The 26,993-nt window shown below is 40.0% G+C and overlaps 1 protein-coding gene across 6 annotated transcripts; it reads left to right on the top strand.

The window, feature by feature from the left end:
• The first annotated feature begins 1,008 nt into the window (after positions 1–1,008).
• Positions 1,009–26,688, top strand: FAS (Fas cell surface death receptor). 6 transcript variants are annotated; one of them, XM_070262410.1, is made up of 12 exons: positions 1,375–1,504; positions 10,110–10,353; positions 11,134–11,281; positions 12,880–13,039; positions 17,362–17,397; positions 18,055–18,165; positions 18,748–18,856; positions 20,622–20,680; positions 20,837–20,914; positions 22,134–22,195; positions 23,336–23,360; positions 24,388–26,688. In XM_070262410.1, the coding sequence occupies exons 3-12, from the start codon at positions 11,162–11,164 to the stop codon at positions 24,723–24,725; spliced, it is 1,098 nt and encodes a 365-aa protein (XP_070118511.1). In that variant the 5' UTR covers positions 1,375–1,504; positions 10,110–10,353; positions 11,134–11,161; the 3' UTR covers positions 24,726–26,688. The 6 variants fall into 6 exon arrangements, with proteins under 6 accessions (XP_023498879.1, XP_070118563.1, XP_070118522.1 ...); XM_070262421.1 differs by lacking the exon at positions 10,110–10,353 and having other exon boundaries at positions 1,230–1,504; XM_014733084.3 differs by lacking the exon at positions 1,375–1,504 and having other exon boundaries at positions 10,238–10,353; positions 12,880–13,009.
• The last annotated feature ends 305 nt before the right edge of the window (positions 26,689–26,993 follow it).

Genomic DNA, 26,993 nt, shown 5'->3' with positions numbered 1-26,993 from the left:
TTTTTATGCTATTTTTTTATTTCAATGAACTTTTTATTTTAGATTTACAGAAAAGTTGCAAAGATAATACACAGAACCCCCATACACCATCCCCCCTGCCCCTATTCACTTCTTTTTTTTCTATTGTGTGCCAGGAACGGTGGGAACAGGACTGGCACAGCTAGGGGCTTCTCCACAACGCTCTCTAACAATCTGCTGGAAGGTGAAGCAGAGACAAGCAAATCAGCACCCACAAGACAGGGCGATGGTGCAGTACAAAACACAAGGTGAGTGAAAGCACGCACTTAGGAGGGTGACCTAACCCTGACTTGGGGGCTTCCAGAAGAAAATGTCAACAAAGAGGGAGCCTGATGGATGAGCAGTGTGCCGGGTGAAGGGAGGAGCAGTGAGCCTTCCTAATGGGATGAAGCGAGCGAGGAAGGAAGAGGGGCAACAGAGTGAGGTGCAGAGCTTAGCGGAGGAAGCATCCACCTCCTCCGAAGAAATATCAACGACTTCACTGGCGCCCACCCTAGGAACTGCTTTCAGGATCATTAATGATGTCATTATACAAACTTCGCTCTTGTAACATTGTTGCAAATCTAAATAAATATCTACTTTTCCAAAACAATAGTGACTTTAAGCATAAGCAGTGTGAAAAAGAGCAGTATTGTCTTTTTTTTTTTTTTTTTAAGACAATTGGCCAGGAAATAATGAGTCACAGGAGGGGAAGTAATTGTGAGCATATACTACAGCTGGAGCTGTGATCTGTCATGAGAGGTTAGCTTTGTTCTCTTCTTGAGAAATAAAAGCTATGGGGTCTTCCCTCTTCCAAATCCCTATAGCACAATATTGGAAACTTTTCGTTTGATAATTGTCACTTCATACATTAGTCAGGGGCTCCCGTGAGCCTCTCATATCGCAGCCGCAATCTGGGGAGCTGAGGGAAGGCCAGCTCTTCCTCTGATTGTTCCCAGAAATTGTTCTGCACTCAGGCAGGACACGTAGACTTCCCAGCCTTCCCAGTTTGAATTACAGAAGCGCTTGGGAAGGACAGAGGCCCGCTCTCAGCGTCCTCGCCTGAACCGGGCATGCCACCGCCGCGGACACGCCCCGGCCTGGGGAATGCTCGTTTGCGCAGCAAACGCTGCCTCTCCCGCAAGTCTACCCGCCCCCGCCCGCGCAGGCCGAGTGGCTGATTTGAAGGCGGGCGTTCCCCAGCAAAACTTCCTCTCCCTCCCCTGGCCTCCAGGGCATATTGTCAGGTCGCCTCGAAACTGCTAGGCAAAGGTGTTCCAAGACGCTCTTAGAGAGGGAAGAAAGAGGCTTGAGAGTAATTTTTTGTGACCGCCCTTGGCGGGCCCGGGCGGGGAACCCGCTCCCAGGCGGGCCGCAGATCGGGGAGGGGCCAGGCGGGGCTGTCACTCCTCCCCGGGTCGGGGCCGGCTCCGCTGGGAGTGGAGGCTCTTTAACCTCGCCGGATTGCTCCTCAGCCATGTCTAGGATGTGGCTTCTCCTGCTTCTGGTGAGTCCTCTGCTCCCCTGGAGGGGGTTTCTCCCGGCTCGGCCCCGGGGCAGGCGCTGCGGGAAGGGCGCCGGGCGCGCCCCGGGGCGGCCGCGGGGGATGCGCGCCGGGGGGCCCGGGGGCCAGGGGGCCGGGGGGCTGGGGGTCCAGGGGGCCGGGGCGGCCAGCCTTTGCCGGAGTGGCTGCCAGGGGCTCCAGGCAGGGTTAGGGAGCCGGGGAGCTCGTTTTCCTCGGGGCTCGACGTGCAGCGCCGAGCCCGCGCGGCAGGTGGAGTAGCTCCTGGCGCTCCCTGGGGACGGCTGTGCGCGCCGCAGGGAGAGGCGGGCGCGGGGGGCGAGCACTGGCCTTGGGGGTTTAAGGGTCGCTGGAGGGAGAGCCCGGCCGGCGAGGGAGGGGATCTTCCGGACAAGTACTTACATGTCAAGCCCGGACTCCGCTTCTGCGCGTGGCTGTGCGCGCGCCCGAGCGCTGCGAGAACCTGCAGTCTGAATTTGGCACGTTTTCCCACAGTTCTCAAATTTAGGGAATAAATCAGCCCCGCGGCGGCAGTTAACCCTGAGGCTTCAGACCGCGCCGTTTCTTTCTTGAAAAAGTTATCTTGGGACTAGATGTGCCTCTAGAGGCTTGTTTGCCTTCTTATCGCTACACAGAAAAAGAAACTGTTTTGTTTCCCTTCCGGGAATTCCTTAAGACAGTAAGTGACTGTCTCAGGTGGGGGTTTTCTTCTTTTTTTATTTCCTGCCCTGGATTTTTCCTGTTGTAATCTTTCTTAGCTTGCACTCCTACGGTAGTTTCTGAACTCTGGGGCGGAAGGGAACCCTGGCCTCGCTGCTCAGCGGTGGTACCTGCTCCCGCTGCGCATCCGGCCGCATGTTCTTGGCGTAACCCCCCGCCCCGGAGCTGCAGCCACCTCGTTAGACTAGGAGAGTTCTTGTCTCAGAAATGTCAGCTGGATGATGGCTAATGGAAGAGACCTGGCCTCAAAGAGGTTCATTTGAGTTCCAAAGCCTCTGAAAGGCAATGGATTCTTATTTTGTTGGGCCCCACTGAAGTTCCAGGCACTATGACAGGAGTGTTTGTTTACAAATGTGATCTCAGTCATTTCTCAACAGCAGCTGTGTAGCGAGGAAGGCGCCCTCGTCTCCATTTTACAAATGGCGAAATGGGGTTCAGGAAGCTGAAGTAATTTAACTGAGCTCACACAGCTAGCAAGTGGCAGAGCTGGGATTTACCTTAGGTCCGATCCCAAAGCCCAGGCAGTTTGTTGATTGCACCTACTTTCAGATCACGCTAAGAGTTGAAAGGGAAAAGGCAGTGATGTCTGCAACCATCTTGTGATTGGGAAAAAAACTCTCCTTGATCCTTTCAGAAATAATGTGCAATATTTGGGCTTTTTTAGAAACTTCCTTAGAGAAAATGTAATATTCAAAATTAAGAAACTATTTATACAACCTCAGACCACACTCTCCTCTTCCTTATCATTAACCACTGCATTATCGCAGTGGTGGTTGCTTTGAAAATATCTCTTAGATCTTGGGACAGCAATACTAGTAAGTATAGCAAAGTTATCAAAGCCTGGAGCTATGCTTATTTGACTTTTATATTATAACATCTTTACCAGAGGTGCATATTTAAAGCACCAAGAAAACTTTGCTCTTCTGAAAGAATGCATTCACACCCATACACACGCGTGTGTATATATACATGCATTTATTTATATACACTTATTATGATGCTATCTCTAATATAAATTAAACATAATTTGTCTATCATATTTATGTATATTATATGGCCTAGGAAATTAAAGTTCATTAAATAAAATTTATAAATGCAGATGAGTAAAAAGAAGAAAATCTGGCATAACTCTATCCCCTAGATAACCGTTGTTCACATTATGTCGTATATGTTTTTCCTTTCTAACGTGACTCTTTTAAATTTAGTTACACAGTCCTGCCTTGCACTCACCGCTTGCCCAACATCACATCTCTGTTCTTAAAGAAGTTTCTGCAGTGTTGTGTCACCTTGTGTGTCTCCAGAAAATGCTTGATTTTATGCTTTTGCACGTAGTGGTGCTTACTTCGTAGGAGCAATAATGAATAAAATGGGGACGGGAATGCTGATTACGTGGAACACAGAAGCAGATTTTGTTAAATCACGTCAGTGGGTTGCAAGTAGATGGGAGGGATCTGCATTATATTCTCTTTTCTTTCTTCCACTAGTCCTGTTGTCTCTATTGCTATCTATAGTCGGCAGAGATTCCCCATTCTTTATGTCTTTGCTTCTCTTCTCTTCTTTCCACCCTCTTGGAGTTAGTTTTTCTCTCCCCTAGTTTCTGGGTGTTGTTTCCATGGCACTTACAATAAATAAATTTGAAATCCCAAAACAATTCGCAGATATCCAAGAGGAACAGAAGAAGAGTGAAACTTGCTTTAGAAATTTGTGTGAGAAATAGCTGTGGGCACTGATTATTCTGGTTTTTTTTTTTTTTTTAAATAGCACATGGCCATAGGTTTTGTCTTGCATTACTTAGATCTGTGTAATTTAGGACAATTGCTTGATAGCCAGCTACTTCTCCTGCATTTCTTTTTTTTTTTTTTTTAAAGATTTTATTTTTCCTTTTTCTCCCCAAAGCCCCCTGGTACATAGTTGTATATCTTAGTTGTGGGTCCTTCTAGTTGTGGCATGTGGGGCGCCGCCTCAGCATGGCCTGATGAGCGGTGCCACGTCCACGGCCGGGATCCAAACTGGCGAAACCCTGGGCCACCAAAATGGACTGCGAGAACTTAACCACTTGGCCACGGGGCCAGGTCCTTCTCCTGCATTTCTTAGAGCAGTTGTCTTAGAGCAAAATTATGGTTGAGGGAAAGGAAAGGGCATTTGAAAAAGAAACCAGCGTATTTATGTGTAATCATACAGAAGAATTTTGGCAAGAAAATAAAGAACAGTTGTTTAATTTGTAATTTAATAATTTTCCTTAAATCAACCTAATGTATTTCTATTTACTTTTGTTTTTAATGGGTGTTACTTATATCACAAAGGACTTAAAACTTTTTATGAAAAAAATTATGAAATGTAATTTATACATTAACAACCAGGATGGAAAAACACAAATTTATAAATGATGACAAGATTGGGAGGCAAAAATAAATTGATATATGGAGACCATCAGGGCCCCCACTGCTGTCTACCGTTAGATGAAGGAGAAATCTTATATTGTTTATCTCTGAAATACAATTACTATCCTTAGTGGCAAATTAGAGTTTAATTTAGAAAAGAAATTTTATTTCTTGCACTGAGGTTAGAGGACAGGAAGGTGAAATACTTAGAGGCAAAGAAGACTCAGGATTTGCTTGTCGTCTCTGAGTAAGTCTCTTTGGGACACTAGGCAAGTAATTTACTTCTAAATAGTTCTGATAGAGGAAGTGTCAGTATTTCAAAGGAATCTCTCTGAAGGCTGCTGTAATTGTTTAGGGAAGCTGGGTCACTATAGCGCACTGCCAGTTGGAGAGAATAACGGTTTCCTAAGAGGGTCAAAAACCTGAGTAAGGAAATCCCCCACTTGAAAACCCCTAGTGAATTAAGTGCCTTTGGGTAAATTATCTTGGGTCCCAAAAGTCCCTTGTTGAGCACATGTTTTGTAATAGGTACTAAAGACTATCTGCTGATGAGGAAAAATGACAAAAGGGCATAATTTAAATCTTGATCCATCAGACAAAAACAAGTGAACACCAAATTTAGGACACTGAATCCATCTCTTTCTTTTTAAATTGGTAGCTATCAAGAAATTGACTCTATGATGTGAAACAAAAAGTAATTCTTGAAAAGATAAAGTCACTCATTATTTTAACATCCAATACAAGCGTTTTTTATTTTACTTTTAGCTTCCTAGCCTTGTCTACACATACACATAATTGCATGTTTATTCAGTGCTATTTATAGTCTGCTTTTTGTCACTTTTTTACATACACAAATCTTTTTCTACATAATCTTCATGTTGTAATTTTTATTAGGTGCATTATAGAGGGCTTTTATTAAATGACCCTGGATTACTATAATTCTTTTTATTTATTATTTTATTTATTACTTTTTTTATAATTTATTATTATAAAGAAAACATTTCTAAATGTACTGGGATCTATCTATCTTATTACCAAAAGATTATTTGTAGAACTATCGTAGGTACCTTAGTGTATAGTATTGTATTCTTTTTGTTATATGTGTGTATCTATTCACAGAAGCGGGAAAATAACAATTAACTACCTGATAAGTCCTTTTCATTTTTCTGGAAGACTCTTGCTTTAAAAAGAAAAATAAAGTGTCTTCAGCTCTTTAAATAGTTGGTCTCCTAACACCAATTAAGTATTTTCTGTGTTAAACAGGAACAAATAATTTGCCTGCCTTTATTTTCTTGGAAGTGAGAGTATGAGTAGTAAAGCCCAAATTAGAAAGAGGTTGATCATTGTAAGATTGCTAACTTCACCTTCCCCAGAAGGAAATGAGCTAGTTCTCCCCTTTGATCTCAGCTCCCTTTCTGATTCGAAATGAACTTTGATGCAACCAACCCACTCCCACCTATGGGCGTTTTGAAACAACTGTCATAGCTATGTTGGACACCTGGCCTGAGTTCCACTAACTGGGGATGATAGTGAATTTATTGTGGAATTATGCATTTTGAGCAAGGCCACATCTGATACAAATTCACTCGGCAGATATACTCAGCCCAGCAGGTAAGCAAGCCTACTGTGGGTTTTGTTAAGCTGTGAACTGGGATAAACTTGCAAAATGAGAATAAACTTGGCATTGGAGTCATTAATGACAAGCTGTCCTTTAGTCAAGTCATGCAGCATTCTAGATTTATTCACCTCTGTGTTCTGGAACACCATGAAAATATAAGATGTGAGAAACATAAATACTTTTGATTTCTGAGGGCAAAGATCTTGGAAAAAGAGAGAGAAAGAGAATGAACTGAGAGCAAGTACGTTAAGGCTCTTCCCCTTGCTGAGGGCTGAGCTTTGGCTTTTAGTCATTTTCACAAAGCTTTCTTGATCCCAGTAGACTGTTTTTTCACACGAGGGTCTGTATGCATTTAGGCCTGATTTCAAAAATCAGGGCCTACACTGCCTCCGTCTGTATTATCCTTATCCTGTGTGGTATTGACACATAGCGTATGTATGTATGTGTGTATATGTGTATGTATGTATTTTTAATATTAGTTGCCACCATTGGAATGTTGGAGAATTTTGGTTTCTCTTGAAAAATGAAAGATCTGGGCCCCACATACTGCATGGCCCCCACTCCCCTGGATCAGCGGCTGCCCCTTCGGTCCAAGTGGGCCTTTCCATTTTGACAAGTCCTTCCTACTCTTTGTTGTCTATTCCACCTGGATATTTTACTCCTGTGTTACCTCTGTGGCCCCTCTGGGCATTTACGGCCCCTAGGGCTCTAGTTGAGAATTTTGTAGCCCTCCCATTATTTGTTTCCTCCACTGAAGATGACTTCTCTTATTTTCAGACTTATTTTTTAGAAGGGTCATTATTTCCCCATGAAAAGTAAAAATCTGATTTGCAAGTGCAGAACAAGATGCTGTTAGTCAATAAGACTCTTATCTTCTCACATGTGTAAATATGGTAGCCTGCTGACCTCAGGTTTTGCTTTCTCCAGCCCAGTTGTTCTCCAGCTATGGTGAGCATCAATAACAGGGGTACTTGTTGAAGGAAATCATAAGGGGGGCCCCATTCTCAGAGATTCTGATTCTTTGGGTCTGTGTTGAGACCTAAGTATTATTACTTTTTAATGCATCTCTACGTGATTCTGATGTTAGTCGGGATTTTGAGAACTATTTTTCTAACTGTAGCACTCGACTCAAAATGTAATCCCAGATGGAATTTTCTAAAGTTCCCTCATTTTATTTGATTCATTGCCTGATCAGTCAGGGGTCTAACCAGTCACTTACTCCTGCTGTCTCAACTCTCTCTCTCCTGATCTTCCCAGTAACTGTCCTTAACAAAGAAAAAACACATTACCAGGATAAGATTACCTTGTGTATTTTTATTTATACATTTTGAAAAAATAAGAATGAATGGAATCTTCGCTTATCTCTTTCATATAGAAAAATTTATTTTATTTATTTTTCAGTTTTTTAATAATGTACCTACTACGAAATGTCATTACTATTTCCTCATTTTTTACATATTACATTACATTTTACAATACATTACCTATTTCCTCACTTTTTACATATTACATTACATTTTACAATACATTACCTATTTCCTCATTTTTACATACATATATTAAAGATGCATTATATAACTGGAAATGGTGAGCTGCTAATGGTCTTTTTAGAATTTCTTTTTTCTCAAGTGTTGATGAGTAACTAAAAGTCTGAAAAGCAAGTGAGCAGAATTAGTCAGCTGAGTTTCAGCTCTTGTTCAGTTTGTGTCCTCGGCTGCAGAGGACAGGGAGATTTTAACCCTCCCTAGTGGAGCCTGTGAGACTGAGAAGAAGCAGTTCAGGGGCCGATGGGAACCTGTAATTCCAGCTCTCAAGACCATTTGAAATCTCTTGTAGCTCAGTGATCGTTCAAGATGGACAATCTTCATGTTCATTATGAGGGATCCCAAGTATACGGGCATCACTGACATGCCTCAAAGGCGGAATCCGAGGGAATCAAGGGGCTGTAGTCTGGTCCTTTTATTCGTTTCCTGTGGCTGCGGTAACAAAGTGCCACAGACTGGGCGACTTCAACAACCAAAATTTATTTTCTCACACTTCTGAAGGCTAGAAGTCTAAGATCAAGATGTCTTCAAGGTTAGTTTCTTCCCAGGGCCATGAGAGAAGGATCTGTCCCAGGCCTCTCTCCTTGACTTGTGGATGGCCTTCTCCTTGTATCTTCACATCCTTTTCCCTTTGTGTCTGTGTCTACATTTCCTCTTGTTATAGGAAGCGCAGTCATGTTGGATTACGACACTCCCTACAGACTTCACTTTAACTTAATTACCTCTTTAAACCTCTAGCTCCAAATTTGGTGACATTCCCGGACTCTCCGGGTTAGGACTTCAGCATAGGAATTTGGAGGTGGCGAGACACAATTCAGCCCGTAACGGTCCTGAGTTAGCTGTAAGCCTTGGGCCAGTCACCACACCGGTTTGGGGCATAGCTTCTTCTATGAGATCAGATTTAGAGAATTTGGATTTCAACTACCTGAAAATTAGGTGTTAAATTGCCTGACTTTAAGAGGTCACTTCGTCTTCTGTGATCTTATGAACTTTATTTCTCATTTTTCTGTGTCATCTTTACCCGCACTTTTACTGTTTCTCCTAGTTCAGCTCCATGGAGAGAAAATTTAGTTGTTCAGTAGTTGAGAAGTGCAACCACATATGGCTTTTTAGAGAATGAAAAAAAAACTCCAAACCCTGTGCCCACCTTCTAAACACACACACACCCAAACGATCAGTCCTGTTTCTCTGGAAAACCGTGACTAATACACCTCACTTATGTATAAACTCTGAGAGCAAAGTCTTCCAGCTGTTCACTGCTCTGTTCCCAGGCATCTGTCTGCATATAGTAGGTACTCAACAAAGTATTTGTTCAATTAATTAGCTAACATTATTCCCTGCAGAATATACAATTGAGGTCTCCTTGACTTTTTAATCTTTATGATGATGGAGATTTTAAATTATTTTTATTTCTCTCTTTTTTTTCCCCATTTTGTTCCCATTTACCTCAGTTTGTCCACATGTTGGACCTTTGATTTAACTCATTTTCTGACCTTTTCAGCTTTTCTGGAAAATTTTGAGTATTCAGATCGTTTAGTTGTCTTTGGGTTTCCTGTCTTGTCACAGTCAAAATGCCCCAATTTCTGCCTGGAAAGTTTGGATTAAATCTTTGCATTCTACAAACGAGTTAATGCAAAAGTTCTTAAAAATACAAGCTTTTATGGAGTGCTGCCTACATCACATCATGTAAAAGTCACAACATGCTCTTCAGACCCATCTTTCTTTTTTCTCCTTGTCACAATTCTTTGATGCTGAACTAAGTAAGAAATGGTTCCAGAAATTCAACTCTGAAGCAGGTGTGATGAAGGATGAGATGAGGTTTCGTGCTGGTATCTGTGCTTCATGGCCAGAGGTATTTGTGCTTTCGCTGTTCTACTCCAGGTTTCACATTTTTCAAATTCTGAATGTATTTTGGACAGTGGATTTTGATTTCCACTCAAAACTTTCAAAACTAAAACAAAATGAATTAGAAAGTATATTTCTTTCAGACAGTTCCAAATAGTTGAATATGCACACAGTTTTCTAGAAATAACACCAATGCAACAATCCAAAAATGTAAAATGTGCTGCTCCCCTGAGCACCTGATCCTTTAAACCAGGAAGTATAGACTTGCTCATAATATTGTCTCATGAATATTGGATGATATTAGCACACCAAGGAAGATAGGGCCCTATAGCCATAGGGGACACGCACACACACACACACACATACATACGTGCTATGGGGGATCATACTTTGAGTGCCTTTGATTTGTCACTTTTGGCTAGCCCAGTCCCTGTAGATCTCTTTGTGTTTAAATCTGTGTCATTTTTTTTTTTTTTTTTCAGTTTCTGATGAGAAACCAGAATTGAAAGAGAAGGAGGGCAAGTAATATCTCACTGCTAGCTCCTTCCTCACAGCAGTGAAGGTGGCTGACAACAGAAAAGAACTGCTCCTACTCACTTGAGTTGCTTTGGTTCAGTTTTCCGTTATCTGTTGCAAACAAGACTTACTGATTTCTTCTAGCTCCAGAGAGATTTTTACGTTGGTTTGAAAACTTTCTTGTGCTGGCAATGTCTGGAATGTTAAATGGTTAGTGTATTTAATCCCTGACTGTCAAACAGAACAATGAAGTAGTTATGGAATAAGGATCCTAAACATTTGAATGATTTTCATTTGAAAGCTCTTCCCATCTTAGTAATTAACCCTTTGGCATGCTTTCAATCACATTATTATTTCCTAGAGTGCCCAATTCAGTTACTATTCATTAGCTATTGATTCTCTGATCTAGAAGAGGGACTAATTCTTTTCTTTTCTTTTCTTTTTTTTGGTGAGGAAGATTGGCCCTGAGCTAACATCTGTTGCCAATTTTCCTCTTTTTGCTTGAGGAAGATTGTCCCTGAGCTAACACCTGTGCCCGTCTTCCTCTATTTTGTATGTGGGATGCCACCACAGCATGGCTTGAGGAGTGATGTTTAGGTCCAGGCCCAGAATCCGAACCCACGAACCCCAGGCTGCCAAAACGGAGTGTGCAAACTTAATCACTACACCAGAGGGCCAGCTCCAAGAGGAACTCATATTAATAGGAGGACAGATGACATGTAGAGAAAGTAAGATGTAGGGAACTGTCATCCTGAAAAGAGAAAATGATGCTAATAAAGATCTTTTGTCCAAAGCTGCACATTGTGCCTTAGAAAAAAATCATAGATTCAAATGTGTTTTAACAAGTAAGAGTCATGCAAATATAAAGTGGTAAAACATCCCCCAAATTATTAATGTATTACAAATAACATGCCCATGTGCAAATCTGCTTTTGGAAACTTAATGTTCATTTTCAATTACAATCACTGTTACTCATCTTTGTATTCTCAGAACCTGGCACTTAGTAGGTGCTCAAGAAATGTCTGTTGGACTGAAGAGGCCGTGGTTTGATAGTGAAGCCAGCATATCTAGGCATAATTCCTCTGATCTGTTTACCAGTTCCAGTTGTTCCCTACATGGAACTGTTCATGTACAGAAAGTAAGCTATGTTCTATAAGTTCACCTGTTTCTTGGGTGCAGGGGAAAGAACACCATAGTAGAAGTCAGGAAACTTAGATAAGTCCTAGTTCTACCTTTTGCTAGCAAGTAACCCTGGACAAGTTATATTTTCTTGATATTTTAGTATCATTTTCCCTCTTGGAAGTCTGGATGTTAGAAATGCGTTTTTAAATACATCCATTCTAGCAGGAAACGTGGGCAAGCACATCTCCTTCATGCCTCCTTCCTTGGAGATCCCATGGTATCCTGTGACCTGAAGGGGATATAGGCTTTGGTGACAAAGAGGGAAAGGCAGAAGAGAAGAGATGGGGACTCCTGTGGCCATGATTATAAGTGTAGAATATTTAGTTCTCTTGACTCAGAAGATACCAGTATTATTACTATACTATAAGGCAGAAAGAAAAATAATGTATACCATGAAAACTATGAAAAATGACCTTTAGGAAAAAATCCTCAGAACTAAGTTTACAATTTTTTGATGCTTGCAATAGAATTTACATATTCCATATAAGATGAGAGATTATTTTAATTTATGTTTAGAGAGAGACAAAAAATAAATACTTAGGAAACCAGAGAAAGGAATCAACCAGAGACTACCCCCAAATGCTTCTATACATTTTTGTGGGCTCATTTTTCTAAGGAACTGTAGTCTATAACTGACTAAGATAAATTTGACACAATGTCAATTAGACTTATGGCAGAAAAAAGCAACCAAAAATAGGTTAAAGGTTTGTTCTCTAATAAGAGAAGTTCATTTTTCCTGAAGAAAGGTGAAGTAAATCCTGTTTGATTTATATTTATCATATGGTTGGATAACGAGGAAGAATCAGATCAAAACTGTTGATTCTGTGGCTGTGTCTAAAAAGGGAAGAAATAGAATGTGCTATGAGCTAAGTACCAGGTTGAGAGAAATTACCACGTTTTATCCCCACAATAACCCTTTAAGACAGAAAGTACTATTGTCATTTGCAGATCAGGAAATTGAAGACCAGTGAGGTTATGTAACTTATCACAGTGTTGGTAGCAGAGATGGCATTCGAACTGCAGTCATTTTGAAATTTCATGTTTTTTACCACTCCCCGATGTTGCCCCTCACTGAAACTTTATGATAATTACAATAATAATAATGAATAACAATACTGCTTACTGGGCACCTATTTATTATGTGCCAGGAATTGTGCTAAGAGCCGTAGGTGCATTATTCCATTTAATTATCACAACAAACCTATGAAGAAGAGATTATTTCCACTTTGTAGATAAAGAAACGGACAATCCAAGAATTTAAGTGACTTTACTCACAGTCACAGGGCTGTAAGTGGGAGTGTGTTCACCTTTTGACCTCAGAGCCCTGGCTCCTACCATCCGTGATGCTGTTTCTGGGGTAGTTTGGGGACCCTGAGGTCTAGGCTGTCATGCACTTGATCTCCTTTTTCGGAGATGAGTCAGCAGGAAGATGGAGCTGCACGTTGATTTTGCCTGTGCACGGCAAATACAGCCATTTTGGGCAGTTTACTCTTGTTTACCAAGTTGCTTAGTTCAGAAGTTAATAAAAATGCTCTTCCTGCTTTTCTTTTACAGATGCTCACCTCTATTGCTGGACCATTGTCGAAAGGTGATACAGCCCAAGTGACTGCTATCGACTCTGAGGCATTGAAATTGAGTGAAAATGTTAATGGGAAGAAATCTGAGTGCCAGGAGGGCCAGCATGGTGAGGCCTGCTGTCAGTCATGTCCTCCTGGTATGTTACACTAAACATTCGGTGCTTAGAATGAAAATCAGGGTGAGGAGAAGCATATAGTAATAATGAAGAAAGTATTTTTACAGCATTTGGTTCTTCTGTATTATAGCATTCTTGGGAAGAAAACTGTGAAATTATTTTCCCCAAACCAGTTCAATTCATCTTTATCACACTTATTTGGTGTGGGTATGAATAAATATAATTTCCAAATGACATGTGCCTCTGAAATGAGAGGATTTGTCTATTTAGCTCCATTTTTCAGTAGCAAAGGAAGACTCATTTGTAGATGTTAAAGCTTATCACATCAGAACTGATTAGAATGTATCATAATAATTGTGGAGCTCTGAAAGCAAGAGACTTCCACTCTTAAGAGAGGTGTTTCAGCACTTGCCTTCAACCAGAAGGTCTCTCAGCAAGCTGTTTGTCCTGGCACTGAAGCCTGCAAAATACATTTACATTTTGTAGCTGAATAACTAGATGAGCTAGAAAAGCAACAGACAAAAACCAGCAATTTTTTAAAATCAGTATTTTGAAATGCAAACCAGTTTCAGATCAGAAATCCTTCAAACGCTGGCAAATTAGAAGCTAAGCAAAATGCAACGGTGCAAACTTTTTTTTTTTGACACGAGAAGAGTAGACTACTGTCTTGTACAGATAGGAATCTCTTTCAGCTGCATTGTGAAGTAAGACAGGAAGATAAAGGAAAACAATAGATGAGTTTATGCGATAAATAAACTAGCATAAAGGACTCTGCTAGTAGGTTTCGTAGTTGGCCTCCCAGGCTGCTAGCACTCAAGCTGCTAAACAGGCATGAGTCCTATTTATAAAAGATTCTACCACACTCTCTTGGCCTCCTGTCTGGGTTTTAATAACCCTTACAGAAAATCTCCCTTATAATACAACCCATTTATACTTAAGCCTATTTATATTTACTCTTCTCTAAATAGGAATAAAGGATAGTTTCCTGGCTTTTTTATAACTTGCCAAACACCATGTATTTAAGATCTTTGCTAATATTTTTAGAACCTGAAGTGCAAATTACAACAGAGGTGATATGCTTTGCATATCAAACTGTCAAGCATTTTTGTCTGTTTGCTTTTTTGTTTTGCTTTGTTTTATTTTCATTTAAGAAGCAATCTCAGCTCTGGTGAGCTAGTTTGTGAGATAAGAACTCACGTCGTATACCACTGTTGGACTGTAAATTGTTATAACCTTTTAAGAAAGAAATTTGGTTGTGTGGGTCAAAAACTTGAAAATACAGGGGCCGGCCTGGTGGTGCAGTGGGTTGGGTGCGCACGTTCCACTTCAGCAGCCCGGGGTTCGCCGGTTCGGATCCCAGGTGCAGACATGGCACCGCTTGGCACACCATGCTGTGGTAGGCATCCCACATATAAGGTGGAGGAAGGTGGGTGCAGATGTTGGCTTGGGGCCAGGCTTCCTCAGCAGGAAGAGGAGGATTGGCAGCAATCTTCCTCAAAATAAAATAAAATTTAAAAAGCTTGAAAATACTTGTACCTACTGATACAGTAATAGATTTGTAGGAAAAAATCTTCAAATAGCCACAAATAAAGGGGCATATTGTACGCATGATAGTTCAATATGATACCCAATGATGTAGGATTGATTAAGTAAATTTTGAAGTATTCAAAGGCTGGATGGGATATTATGTATCAATCCAGTCATGTTTTCTGATATGTTTCTGATAGAAACCTCAATGTGTGTAAATTCCCTTAAGAAATTTCTAACTGATATGCTGGCTGGATTAACTGATTCTCTCCGCTCCCTCCCTAAAATATGTTGGATGGTGTCCAACACGTGCTGAATGCTCTTTCCACTTCTATTTTTTCTTTTTGAATTTTAGGCCTATCAATATTCAAATTGCTTCCAAATCTGTTTATGCTCATTGCTGTTGTGATAGTAATGTGTAATTTAAGTAAATATTATATAAATCAATGATACATGAATATGGAGACAAGGCAGATTTTATTTCTGTGAAAACTAGTTTCAATGTTTTGGAGATTTTCTGTATAATGCCGAGTTGCTAAAAAATTATTGATGAATTAGGTGAGGGCAAAATAAATGGAAAAATCACAAAAATCTTGAAAGCCTTTCATATGGATTATTGGTATTTTTAAGTTTTCTTTCTGTCAAAAAGAAGGAAGAAAGGAAAGAAGGAGGGAAGGGAGGAGGAAAGAAAGAAAGGAAGAGAGTGAAAGAAAACCAGGAAGTCATAGGTGATGTATTTTGGTTGTGACTTAAGTGAGAAAGAACCTGGAATTCCAATAACTTGTTTCTACATCACAAGACTGACAAATAATTATATGATTATACATTATAAGTTAAAATATTTATAGTATTTTTTCAGTGATTCCCTATATGAACTGACTTGTTGATTAACTGATCAAAGCAGTCCTCATGACATCACCATATCAAATAAGAAGGATTCTGCCGTACACTACATACATTATATATATGTATATTTATATATATAAATGCACACCCACACATATTACACATACATATAGTGACATGTGTGTGTCTTTACATGCGTAGGAATGCACCAAAATGACAGCAGTGAATTTCTGTACTTGATGTATAGTGCTTTTTATACTGTCCTAACTTTTCCAAATTTTCTACAAGGAGCATATGTACTATTGTACTCAGATACAAATGTATTTTAAAATCTTATTTTCAAGAAAACAACCACTCCTTTTTTATATTTTGATAAATTTAGGTTGTATTCGTTGGAGGAAGAGAAAACCTGTGATTTATTGTATCCCTCTCATGTCATAGGCATTGTGCTAGGCACATTCTGCAAGGTAATTCGTAAAAGAAGTCAGTGCATTTAGAAACCAGTATAATACCACTGGCAAGCAAAGAAAATTATATTTTGGCTTAGTTTTCTTAAACATATTGCTACAATATTCTGTAGCCCTGATGCACTGTATTTGAATTTGATTCTGGGTTTCCACAATTTATTTTTTTCTATTGAAAAAGTATTGTCTTTGTTTACTAAAATATCATGTGTTTACGTTTCAGAATTTGTTTATAGAATAAGTAGTTTATTTTTTAGAAAGAATGCTTTGAGGTTATTAGGAAAGTCACATTCCTAGGAAAGACAGTGTAAATTATTTTTGCTGTACATGTGAGTGGCAGGTTAGACTTTGCCTATTCTTTTTAATGAGTTATGTCATTAATAATTAGAGTCACTAGTCATGCTTTTCTCTTAGATTTCCCTTTATATTTTCTGTCTCTTTCTTCATTTTCTATCCCCTTGCCCTAAGCCAGGTTTCACCGTAGCACTTAGCACCACTTGACACCATATATTTATTTGTGCCTTGCCTGCTCTACCCTGAGAGCATGAAGTCCTTGGAGACCAAGGCTTTGTCTCATCCTCTGCAGTGTCTCCAGCTCCTAGAAAGTGCCTAGCACACAATAGGCATTTAATAAACACGTTAAATAAATGAATTTTCCAGAAGAAGGTGTAGTTGTATAATGCTTACTAATAGCAAGACAATGACTCATTTTAGTTTTAAAGTAAATTAAAGCAAATGTGAACATTATTTAAAATTGTGTGTAGTAAGATAACAAACCTGATAATAAACTTTGTTATAAATGTGTTCATGCCTGCCCATCAAAATGTACTCTGTCCCTTAATGGCAAAGGAATAGAAAGAAAGAGGAGAGAAAAGAGAACTGTGAGCACTCATGAAGCAGGTCCTACGCAGTTCTGATAGCAGCGCAGAAGTGTCGTTATCTCCATCATATACATGAAGAAATTAATGCTTAGAGAGACTGAGCACTTTGTTAAAGATCTTGTGGCTCCTAAGGATGTGACCAAGGCCTTTAGAACTTTAAATGTTCTTTCCCTTACACTATACTATCTCTTATCAGGATTTGTGGACTTTGGAAAGTGAAATGAGAAACCAGAGCAAGGTGAATTCTTTAGATAATCTCAGTGGCCAGTGACAGCCATCTCTACCATGAATATATACCTACCAACCTCTTCTGTCTCCCCAAAAAGTTGGGAAAGGCATTTCTTCCAGTGCATTTGGTCATTCCAACCTCTGTTTTTAAATATGCTCCTCTTGTTAATCATCCTATTTCTGTAGGCATATTCCTTCAGTTACTCTTTTAACTTTTGTCTTGGGAGACTTTCTGTCTCTTCACATGATTTTTACAATAACCTTCTCCCTTGTTGTATTTATATATCATTAAAACTCCCCCGTTTTAGCAGTGTCTTATTGTTATCCCTGCATACTCCCCTTGATGTTGCATGACCACTTTGCATTCAAACACTTGCCCCGTTTTTTTCTTGGGCAGGCACGAGGAGAGCTACTGATTGTGATGCCGAACCAGGTACGTTTTGCCCATGGCGTGAAATGCCAATCACCAAGACGACAAGTTTGCAGCAGAAAAAGTGTTTATTCACAAGGCAACCAAGAGAGAGAGGAGTACAAATCTCAAATCCTCCTCCCTGAGAAATGGGAACTAGGGCTATTTATGGGGTAGAGGGGCAGGGTGGTCTGAAGTGTGGGCATAGATGATTGGAGGTGAGGAGAGGTGATGTTGTTGACAATCTGTGCAAGTGTAGTCAAGCTTCATGGCTCTTCATAGGACACATGTTCTCAAAATGGTGGCATTAACATGATCTGAGGGTGGAGTTTTTGGCTCTCTGGTATCAGGAGGTCGCCTATCGGACACTTGCACGGGCCCAGGTGGTGGGTTGGTAGTCTCAACCAGCCTGAACCAGACAGGGGTCAACTCTTAGTTCCTGAAAAACAGCTCAGGCATCCACTACCAGGGGGACCCAAGCATCAGGGAGATGTTATCTATGAGGAACCTAATGGAAGTAAGATAACATATTGCCTATCTACATGACTTTTAAAAATAAGCAGGACAGCTAACAATGAGTAGGTGAACAACTAAAGACTACAATTAATAATCACAAAAAAACTTTAGTTACTAGCTACCGAATCATTAATGGCAAACTGTCCACTGGTTTCAATTGCACAGCCAAGAGGAACATAACAGACTGTGTGCCTTGCTCAGAAGGGAAGGACTACACAGACAAGCCACATCGTAGTTCTAAATGCCGAAGATGTAAAATTTGTGATGAAGAACTGGGTAAGTGTCTTAAAAAGCAATTGAAAGGCATCAATCGTGGTACTCCATGTAGAAGCATTTATAATGCAGTTTGAAGTTGGGACCAACTCTGGTGCTATGTTGTTATAGAGGAAGGGACAGGATGGGGCTGGCTGCAGTGAAACAGGACCAGATACTGAGCTAATCACGGGTCTAGACATTTATGGGTTAAGTCTAGACAATTCTCCCAGATGTAAGAGAATGACTAAATACGAGGCCTGTGAACAGAGTTCACCAGCTCCAGCCAAAACTGCAGAAACTTTTTTTTTCCTGCCTTGATTTATGCTCTGTAATGGCTCTTGTTCGTGGCCAGAAGGATCTCAGAAGCCTTCAGATACAAGGACAGAGGAATCCGAGAGTTGGGTGGGATGCTCCCCATTCTTTGGAGATCTGATTTGTCTTGATAATTCCAACTGGGACCCTGAATTTTCATGATATATCCCAATCTATTCTGAGGGCCCAGATTAAAATATAACAGAAGTACTCCCAGTTTTGTTTGACATCAGAAATCTCTGGACATAGCTTTTCTTGTCCCTATTAATAGTCTGCAAATTGGTTTTCTAGGTCTAGAAGTGGAAAAAAATTGCACCACGACCCAGGATACCAAGTGCAGATGTAAATCAAACTTTTTTTGTAGTGTTCCTCCATGTGAACACTGTGACCCTTGCATTACGTAAGTTTTAGTTTGTTTTCTGATTAAAACACTAGATATATATATAGAGAGAATGTCTTCCTAGAGGTAGCAACAAGTGCTGAGTCAATAATTTGGGTTCTAGTGTTGCTTTGCCTTCAAACAACTAGGTAACCATTTGCTCATTCAAACATCCAGTCTCCAAACATTTATTGAACACCTCCTGTGTGCTTGACACTGTGCTGGCTGCTTAAGCCAACAATATGAGCAACACATTCCTGGCATCAAAGCTCTCAGGCTGGAGGCAGAGAGAGTCAAGAAAAGCAATGGTTATTGTGTCAACACCATGTGGCAAGCATTAGAAGAGAGTTGTGCTCAAGTTGTTACAAGTTATACAAGAGAACCTTTCAACTCTGCCTGGGGAGAAGTGGTAAAGATATGACACATGGCTTGAGTCTTGAAGGAAGGAAAGAAAGAATTCCCAGGTGTACCTGGATGGAAAGGACGTTTCAGGCAGGGAAGAACACATGCAAAGAGACTGAGGAAGCTCCGGAGAACAGGGTACCTGACCAGAGTGTAGGAAAGACTGAGAAGGAGGCAGGGCCAAATCGTGAAGGGCCTTGTCTTTCATACTAAAGAGCTTGGTTTTGACCCCAAATTAGAAAACCTGATTATGTAGCTCACTTTTCTGCTGATTAACTGCGTGAGTTTGAGCAGATCACTTAACCTCTCTGAGCTTCAGTTTCCTCACTCATAGGATGCAAATAGTATTCACTTGTCCTATTGGCCTCATTTCTGTGAAGATCAGACTAAATAATACTGTTGTAAAAATAGCTTTTGCTTTGTAAGATATTGTTTTGTATAAATATAAACCATTAGGATTATATTCATGTGCTTCTCCTTAAACTTGTAATTGATCTGGGGAAACTTTCAGGAATTCAACCTGGTAGACTTGAAAAGTCTGGACGTGATGCTTTATGTCTCTTATTTACTAAAAAATTTTCAATGATGTGCAGTTAACCTGGCCTCTCTCTTCTAGCCCCAAACGTCTGAGAGTGCCCTCATGATGACAGGATAAGTAGGGACTAGGGAGGAGGAACTAACTTAATCAAATAATAACAGGAGTTCTAAACGCTTCCTGATCTCAATTTAATTTTATTCTCAACAGAATGCTTTGAGGTGGTTAATATTGTCTCTTGGTTATTGATGAGAAAACAGGCTCATAGTGGTTAAGTGACTTGCCAGGCTCACCTAGTTAGGTGATGGGCAGAACCAGGCTATAATTCAGACAATCTGTCAATGTTGGGCTGTCCGAAGAAAATCCTACAGGAGCCTCTTGAGCATCCTAATCAGTACTTGATGCTAAAAGGAGAAACCTCTAGGGCCAGCTGAGTGGTTCCCTAAGCAGCATCATGGGCAGTGGCCATTGTCTGGCCATTTCATTTTTCTATAGGACTGTTTTGAAATTGCTTTAGGCACTTTATGATTTGAACAGCACAGTTTATTATCAATTTTAAGATTATTTTTGTGTCTATTTCCTTTTTCCTGTATGTCCATATTTTATTACCTTCCTTTAACTCTTGATATTTTAAAACGTAGTTATTCTTTAGGATATTTTTCATCCAAACATCCAAATTATGTTATGAATTTGTACCAACTTTAGGTGCTAATCTAGAAATATTTGAGGGAATATGTTTGCAAGAGATGCAAAGATGAGTAAAGTGGCTCTGGATTTGTAGTGTATCATTGAAAATGATCAAGGAATCAGTCCACCAGGCTTTTTGAATTTCCTCTGTCTTTTTTCCAGGTGCAAACATGGGATCATTGAGAATTGCACACCAACTAACGACGCTAAATGCAGAGAAGGTTATTATTTCTTTTTATGATTATATTCTCCTTTCTCCCATCCCCACTGTAAAATAGGGGGAAAAAAGCCACTCTCTTTTGATTCTTTGCTACTACTTTGTTTAATCTTAAAGCTTGCTTATTTTCATATGCAATGTCCAATATTCTAATCTACAGGATCCGGATCTAACTTATACTGGTTGTTTTGCCTCCTGTTCCTGTTACTGATTGCAGTATTTTTACTAAAACGTTACGGTAAGTTCTTACTTTGTTCAAACTGCAGGTTGAAATAACTTGGGAAGTAGTTGTTCACAAGAATTCCCCTCTATCTTCTACCTCTAAGAAAGCTCCTACCAGGCATGGAACTCTGTGAAACTGTTAAATTCTTGCCACTACATGTACTCCTGAGAGCTGATAAGAACAGATGATATTATTCCTCAGCTGCTGTTTTTGAGCAACCGTTTGGGGGCACTGAGTGGGTCTTCCTATCCTCCCTGTGAACAAGGGTGTTCTCATCCAGGCAGCAGCTGAGTTGGCCAGGAATCAGAAGTGATCCTTCGCTTCGAGATTGCCGCGTGCATAAAGAGAACATGAGAAACAAGGGCCTCCCCAGGAAAGGCATTGCAGGGAACACTTGCTAAATTCCTCCCTCTCTGTGCCTCCTCTCCCTCGTCCAAACTTCCTATTTTTTAATTATTTCTCCCCCTTAACTTAAAATACTGTGGCAATATATTTTATGTAAGAGATACTTAATAAATTCAGCAGGTAAGCCAAAATTGGTATAGTCATAATTACTCTAGAAAAATCCCTTTAACTCGTTCATAAAACATAGAGTGGTACCAACTTTCAATACTCTGAAGCATCCAATTTTTCCTTGTTTCTGGACCAACTCATTGTTTCTCCAGTTCAGCTGAAGATAAAGACATTGCCTTGCCTTTAGAAGTTGTTTAGCTAAAAATATATACTGAATATTTAAACACTTAGAGACTTACAGATTCTTTTCTTCCATCTCATACTGGCTTCAAGGCATACACTCACTGAGTGTGTATACTTGAGTTATTTGTGAGTGTGTGTACTTGGATTTCTGGGCATTGAATGCCACTCCATGGCAACTTGATGTCACCTTTCCATATCCTATGCTTCTGTGCCCTGCTGTAGCCATGCTACCCGAGTCCAAGCTGGTGAGGGGGAGTGGTGATGGTGATATGGTAAATCAGAATCCAGCTTCAGGCTAAGCCCGTGTGTGGTAATTGGATGGCCCAATTAAGATGTGGCATATCTCTAGAACACTTGACCTGGTCAGGTTGGATTGTCCAGAATCAGGACAATGCTGTCTTTGTGGTGTTTGGTCACTTTAAGTTTCAATGAATTTCTCCTTCTTTCTTCTCACACTTCTCTTAGTGTGACAGTATGTTCTCACATGCTTCCTACAAGGCTGAGACTTGAGTCTGATAGAAATTTCTTTGACTTTCAGGGTTGAAAAGAAGGTGCAGGAATGAAGAGGATGATTACCGTGTATGTGGAGACTCAAATACTGTAGGTGTTGAAATGTGCATCAGCTTTCTTAAAAAAACACAGAAAGTAGTAATTCATCTTTTTATTTGTTACTTTATTTTAAACATTTATTGTGTTTGTGTGTGCATGGATTAGAGGGACATAAAAAATGAAATAAGATATGGTGCCCAGTTTGTAAGTAAGCTTCTACACAGATAACATAAGAATTAACAAAGGGTGTAAGTGAGAGTGTGCTCAATGTGAGCTGAAAAAAAGAATGTGGGGCCAGCTCTGGTGGCCTAGTGGCTAAGTTCACTGTGTTCTGCATCAGCGGCCTGGATTCCGTTCCGGGGTGTGGACCTACACCACTCATCTGTGAGTGGCCATGCTGTGGTGGCAGCTCACATACAAAAAGAGGAAGATTGGCAGTGGGTGTTAGCTCAGGGCGAATCTTCCTCAGCCAAAAAAAAGGGAAAAGGATGTGGCCAAGCTTCCATGTTCCACGTTAGTGTTATCCCTGCACTGAAACTGTGGAGAGATATCCTTCACCAGAGCATGGATTCAGTATCCAACCTCAGGCACAGAGATGGCTCTTAAAGCCCATTATAAAGGCACAGCTCAGCTCTCTCTGGCCACTTGTTGCCTTATCTCTCATCATTATCTTTTTCCAACATGGGATCAAAGAATTTCAAAAAGCAAAAGATACACTGGGAAGAAAAACCAGTCCACTTGATGAATAACAATTTTCTCATTTGGGGTGGGGGCTCATTGGGAGTTAGAGCTCTTCAAATCAGCATGGTACAAACTAATTTCAACTTAAACCATGTTCTCGTGTCAAAAGTAAGAATAGTTCCTGTAAAGAAAATGTTAGAATGATTATGTTTATTTTCATGAGTCTATGTGAAAAATAATCTGGGCGTATTCCATGAATTCCTTAGGTTCCTTGTCTATATAAAAAAATAAGTCAATATTCCTTAGTTTCTGACAAGACTGGAACCTTGCAGAATGAAAATTTGAATGGTAAAAGAATTCTTCTTAATCACTTAGTCTAGCTAATTTTATACATCACGCAACTGATTGTACTCCCTTCAGTATTAAGGAAGAATTCGAAGATTACATTTAGAATATTCTAAATATATTTTTATTTATCTCTCTCCTACCCTCCTTTTTTTTTCTTCCCAGGAAATGGAGCAAAGGAATCTCCCAGGTAAAGCTTTTATCATTTTATTTCCTAGAGATGGCTTCCTTAGGAGTAACAGGCCAACTTTAGCCACGATAATGTTGCTAATTCCAGTGACATATGGTGGGGTCTTGTTCTTCCTTGAGTTTACACTTCTTCCTACTTAGTATCAAGGTTTATCAGGCAGTTTGTTTAAATTTATAATTAATACTCTTAGTTAAAAATAAATGAGGTGGGGCTGTCCTGGTGGCATAGTGGTTAGGTTTGCATGCTCTGCTTCAGTGGCCCAGGGTTCACTGGATCAGATCCCAGGGTGCAAACCTGTGCACCACTTATCAAGCCATGCTGTGGTAGGCATCCCACCTATAGAGTAGAGGAAGATGGGCATGGATGGTAGCTCAGGGCCAATCTTCCTCACCAAAAAGAGGAGGATTGGTGCGGATATTAGTTCAAAGCTAATCTTCCTCAAGAAAAATCAATCAATCAATCAATCAATCAATCAATCAGGTAGCAATGAGACACTACATTCTGAGGCTTAAGAAAGTTTTCCTTCACCAGCAGTTAGGTGTATTATAGAACTCCTGCCTGAATTGACTTAGAGGTGGATCTGACTTGTAGACTCAGTTATTATTGGTGTATCCTTGCTCTGTAACAGCATCCACGATTCTACCCAGTTCTGTTCTTTGACCTGTCATTCAGAGATAAGACGCTCATAATTTTTTTGCCTGCCTTTTAAGTTTGTGGGTCATTGATCCTCAGATCCGTAAGGGATGTTAGAGGTGATCTTTTCCAACCCTCTTATTTTATAGATGAGAAAAGATGATACAGAGGTGTTATGTATGTTTAGGTCATAGAGTAAATTCCTGGGAACATCAGAGGAGTTGGGATTAGAACTCAAGTTTGCTTCTATTTTTGTTTTTCCCCATCAGCTCTTGAGATCTTTAGGACTTAGCTGTATTCTTAGGTACTGTAAAAGGAGAAATAGTCATGGTTTTTAGTAATAGGAATTTCGTTTAGAAAAACAAAGTTTCATAGACTATTGTCTATTTTTCAGACATTGACTTGAGTAAATATATTAGTAGTATTGCTGAACAAATGGAACTGAATCAAGTTAAAGAATTTGCTCGGAAGAATGGTATCGAAGAAGCCAAAATTGATGAGATTGAGAATGACAATCCCAACAACACTGCTGAGAAGAAAGTCCAGTTGCTCCGTTGTTGGTATCAACGTCATGGGAAGAAAGGTGCATATGACACTTTGATTAAAAGCCTCAAAAAAATCAATCTTTGTGTTCTGGCAGAGAAAATTCAAAATATAATCCAGAAGGACAATGCTAGTGAAAATGAAAATGCAAACTTCAATAATGAAAATGAAACACACAACTTGGTCTAAAGGGAAAAACAACTCACTCACTTCTGAGTATAGACAAGAAAAAGTAGTATTTGAGTAAGTTTTTAATAGCTGTAAGCTGTAAATACTGCTTGGCTTTTTACTAGGTGTGTTTTCTTTTTTCATTTCTTAGGTTTGTAGAGCTAATATATTTACAGGTTTCAAGATCTTGTGTGTGACTCTGCCTTCAAGGATGTTTAAATAATCTTGTTGGGAAGATGGAAATGGTTAAGAGTAAATGCACTGGCATGTTAAGTACACAGATAAGAGTGTATTTAAAGGACAAAAGGTTGGGATCATGCTCTGTAGCTAGGAATATAATTAGTGTATTTGAATACAAATGTCTATCCACAGGTTGACTGCATTCCAAGAGTCAGTAGAAACTGTAACCTTTTGTTACAATGTCACAATCACTAGAAAGACTACTTTGTCTGCAAATTACCTCCCCAACTCCCTGAAGATTCTAGAGGTTTTACCATATTTGTAAACTTTGTTTGCAACTCTGAGAGGAGCATATTAACAAAAGCTCATGTATACATCTGAATGCAGAATTTAAAAGGTTCTACCTCAAAGATCTTTTCCTAGATTATTGGCATTTCATTGTAAAATATTTCAATTTTGAATTCACACAGAAAATGCCGACTAAATTGATGCAGGGTCGGTGAGCCGAGGAGTCGAAAGAAAGATTTCTTAGACTCTCAAGATCTGGCAGTAGTGCTCTTTTATTTAGAGAATAGTGTGGAATAGCATGGGGACAGGACCCATGGACAGTCAGAGCTTCTGCTGCCGCCGCTTCTGCTGCCCCCGCTGGCATGGGGACAGGGCCCATGGGCAGGCAGAGCAGCTGCTGCTGCCCCCGCTGGCATGGGGACAGGACCCATGGGCAGGCAGAGCTGGTGCGTGGGGACAGGACCCACGGGCAGTCAGAGCTCCTGCTGCTGCCCTGAGTTGAGGGTTAGGGCTAATTTTATAAGGCATGGGTACGTGACTTATTTTTACTGGAGAAAAGAAAAGATGATGTAAAAAGTCATTAAATGATTTCAGTGCAGATGGGGTCTGGTTATTGTGTGGTCATATAACTTTAGATACGAATCTGGCCATATAGATCGGCATGTAGGTGAGGATGCCCTGGGCTTCTCTCCCTGGGACGGTCCTAATTCATACCATAAAAAAGTCCACTGGGTCGTATAGTTTGGCATGTAGGCCAGGTCACCTTGGGCTTCTCTAGCTGGGCCAGGCTTAATCCACATCATAAATTACAATACTTGAGCATTTTATATTTGTATGCCGTTTTACTGGATCAAAGTAATCTACTTCTTTCTCAAGTGTCAAAACATTTGGATCAGGAAAGTATTAGTAGGGGGTTACCACTCTCCATTTTCTCCTTGAGGTGCATCTTGATAGCCTATACCTCCCCAAATCTAGAAGTGTTACCAAAGAAATGCTTCATGATCCACTAAAGGCCAGTGCTGGCCTTAGAAACTTTTAGCCCGGTTTAAGGACTTGCTGCTCTTACAGACAGTAGCTTTGTGGCATATTATGAACCAATGTCTACCGTTAAAGCTGATGATGTGGATTCTTATTTTGCTGTGTTCCCTGCAAAATGTTCAATGACCTCCCATGTGTTCTTTCTTCTACAAATGCAGCTTATACACAGCAAAGGTGAAATCACTGTCAGGTTTTAGGAATTGGTCCTGTTATTTCCTGCAGGTTCCTAAACAAACAAGCCCCTCTCCTCACTACCACATCCTCATTCTCCATTTAAACACTTGTAAACTTTGTATGAAATGTGAATTTTAATAACTACTATTTATGCTTATATAGATGTAAACTGGAGATAGTTACTAACTGAAGCAAATATTTAGAACTACGTAAACAGCTTCCATTGACGGAAGATTTTTTTTTCCCTTGTTTGGAAATACAAAATATAGGTAAACATATTTAATTAAAATAATGTTTTTTCGTATTTCTGGTTCTCTCTTTTTTGATGGGAGCTTGCTTTTTGTTATTGTTTCCCTTTTCTCTACTAAATGTAACCTGTGTATGAATCTTTAATGCTTTCTTTGGTCTCTCAGAAGGTAATTCCTTTTTAAATCCTTTTTAGTAGTTAAATAATTCCCTCTGGAGAATGTTACTGCCAAGAATATGCCTCCCAAACAACGCAGGATTATTTATTATGTGAGGATTTATTATGACAAGATTATATGTCAGGCACTGGAATGTGGATAAGAAAGTTAATATTTTAAAGGGTAGGTTTTATTGATAAGAAAG

The sequence above is a fragment of the Equus caballus genome, chromosome 1 (genome assembly GCF_041296265.1).
Source record: "Equus caballus isolate H_3958 breed thoroughbred chromosome 1, TB-T2T, whole genome shotgun sequence".
NCBI classification, from domain to species: Eukaryota; Metazoa; Chordata; class Mammalia; order Perissodactyla; family Equidae; genus Equus; species Equus caballus.
Note: the sequence above shows the minus strand (reverse complement) of the source record. Positions and strands in the feature narration are given on the sequence as shown.

Bases quoted from the DNA above. Each gene is read 5' to 3' on its own strand.
- FAS (XM_070262421.1), top strand. From the start codon at position 11,162: ATGTCTGTTGGACTGAAGAGGCCGTGGTTTGATAGTGAAGCCAGCATA. The intron at 20,915-22,133 runs GTAAGTTCTTAC...TTTGACTTTCAG, and splicing joins ATTTTTACTAAAACGTTACG to GGTTGAAAAGAAGGTGCAGG. The intron at 22,196-23,335 runs GTAGGTGTTGAA...TTTTCTTCCCAG, and splicing joins TATGTGGAGACTCAAATACT to GAAATGGAGCAAAGGAATCT.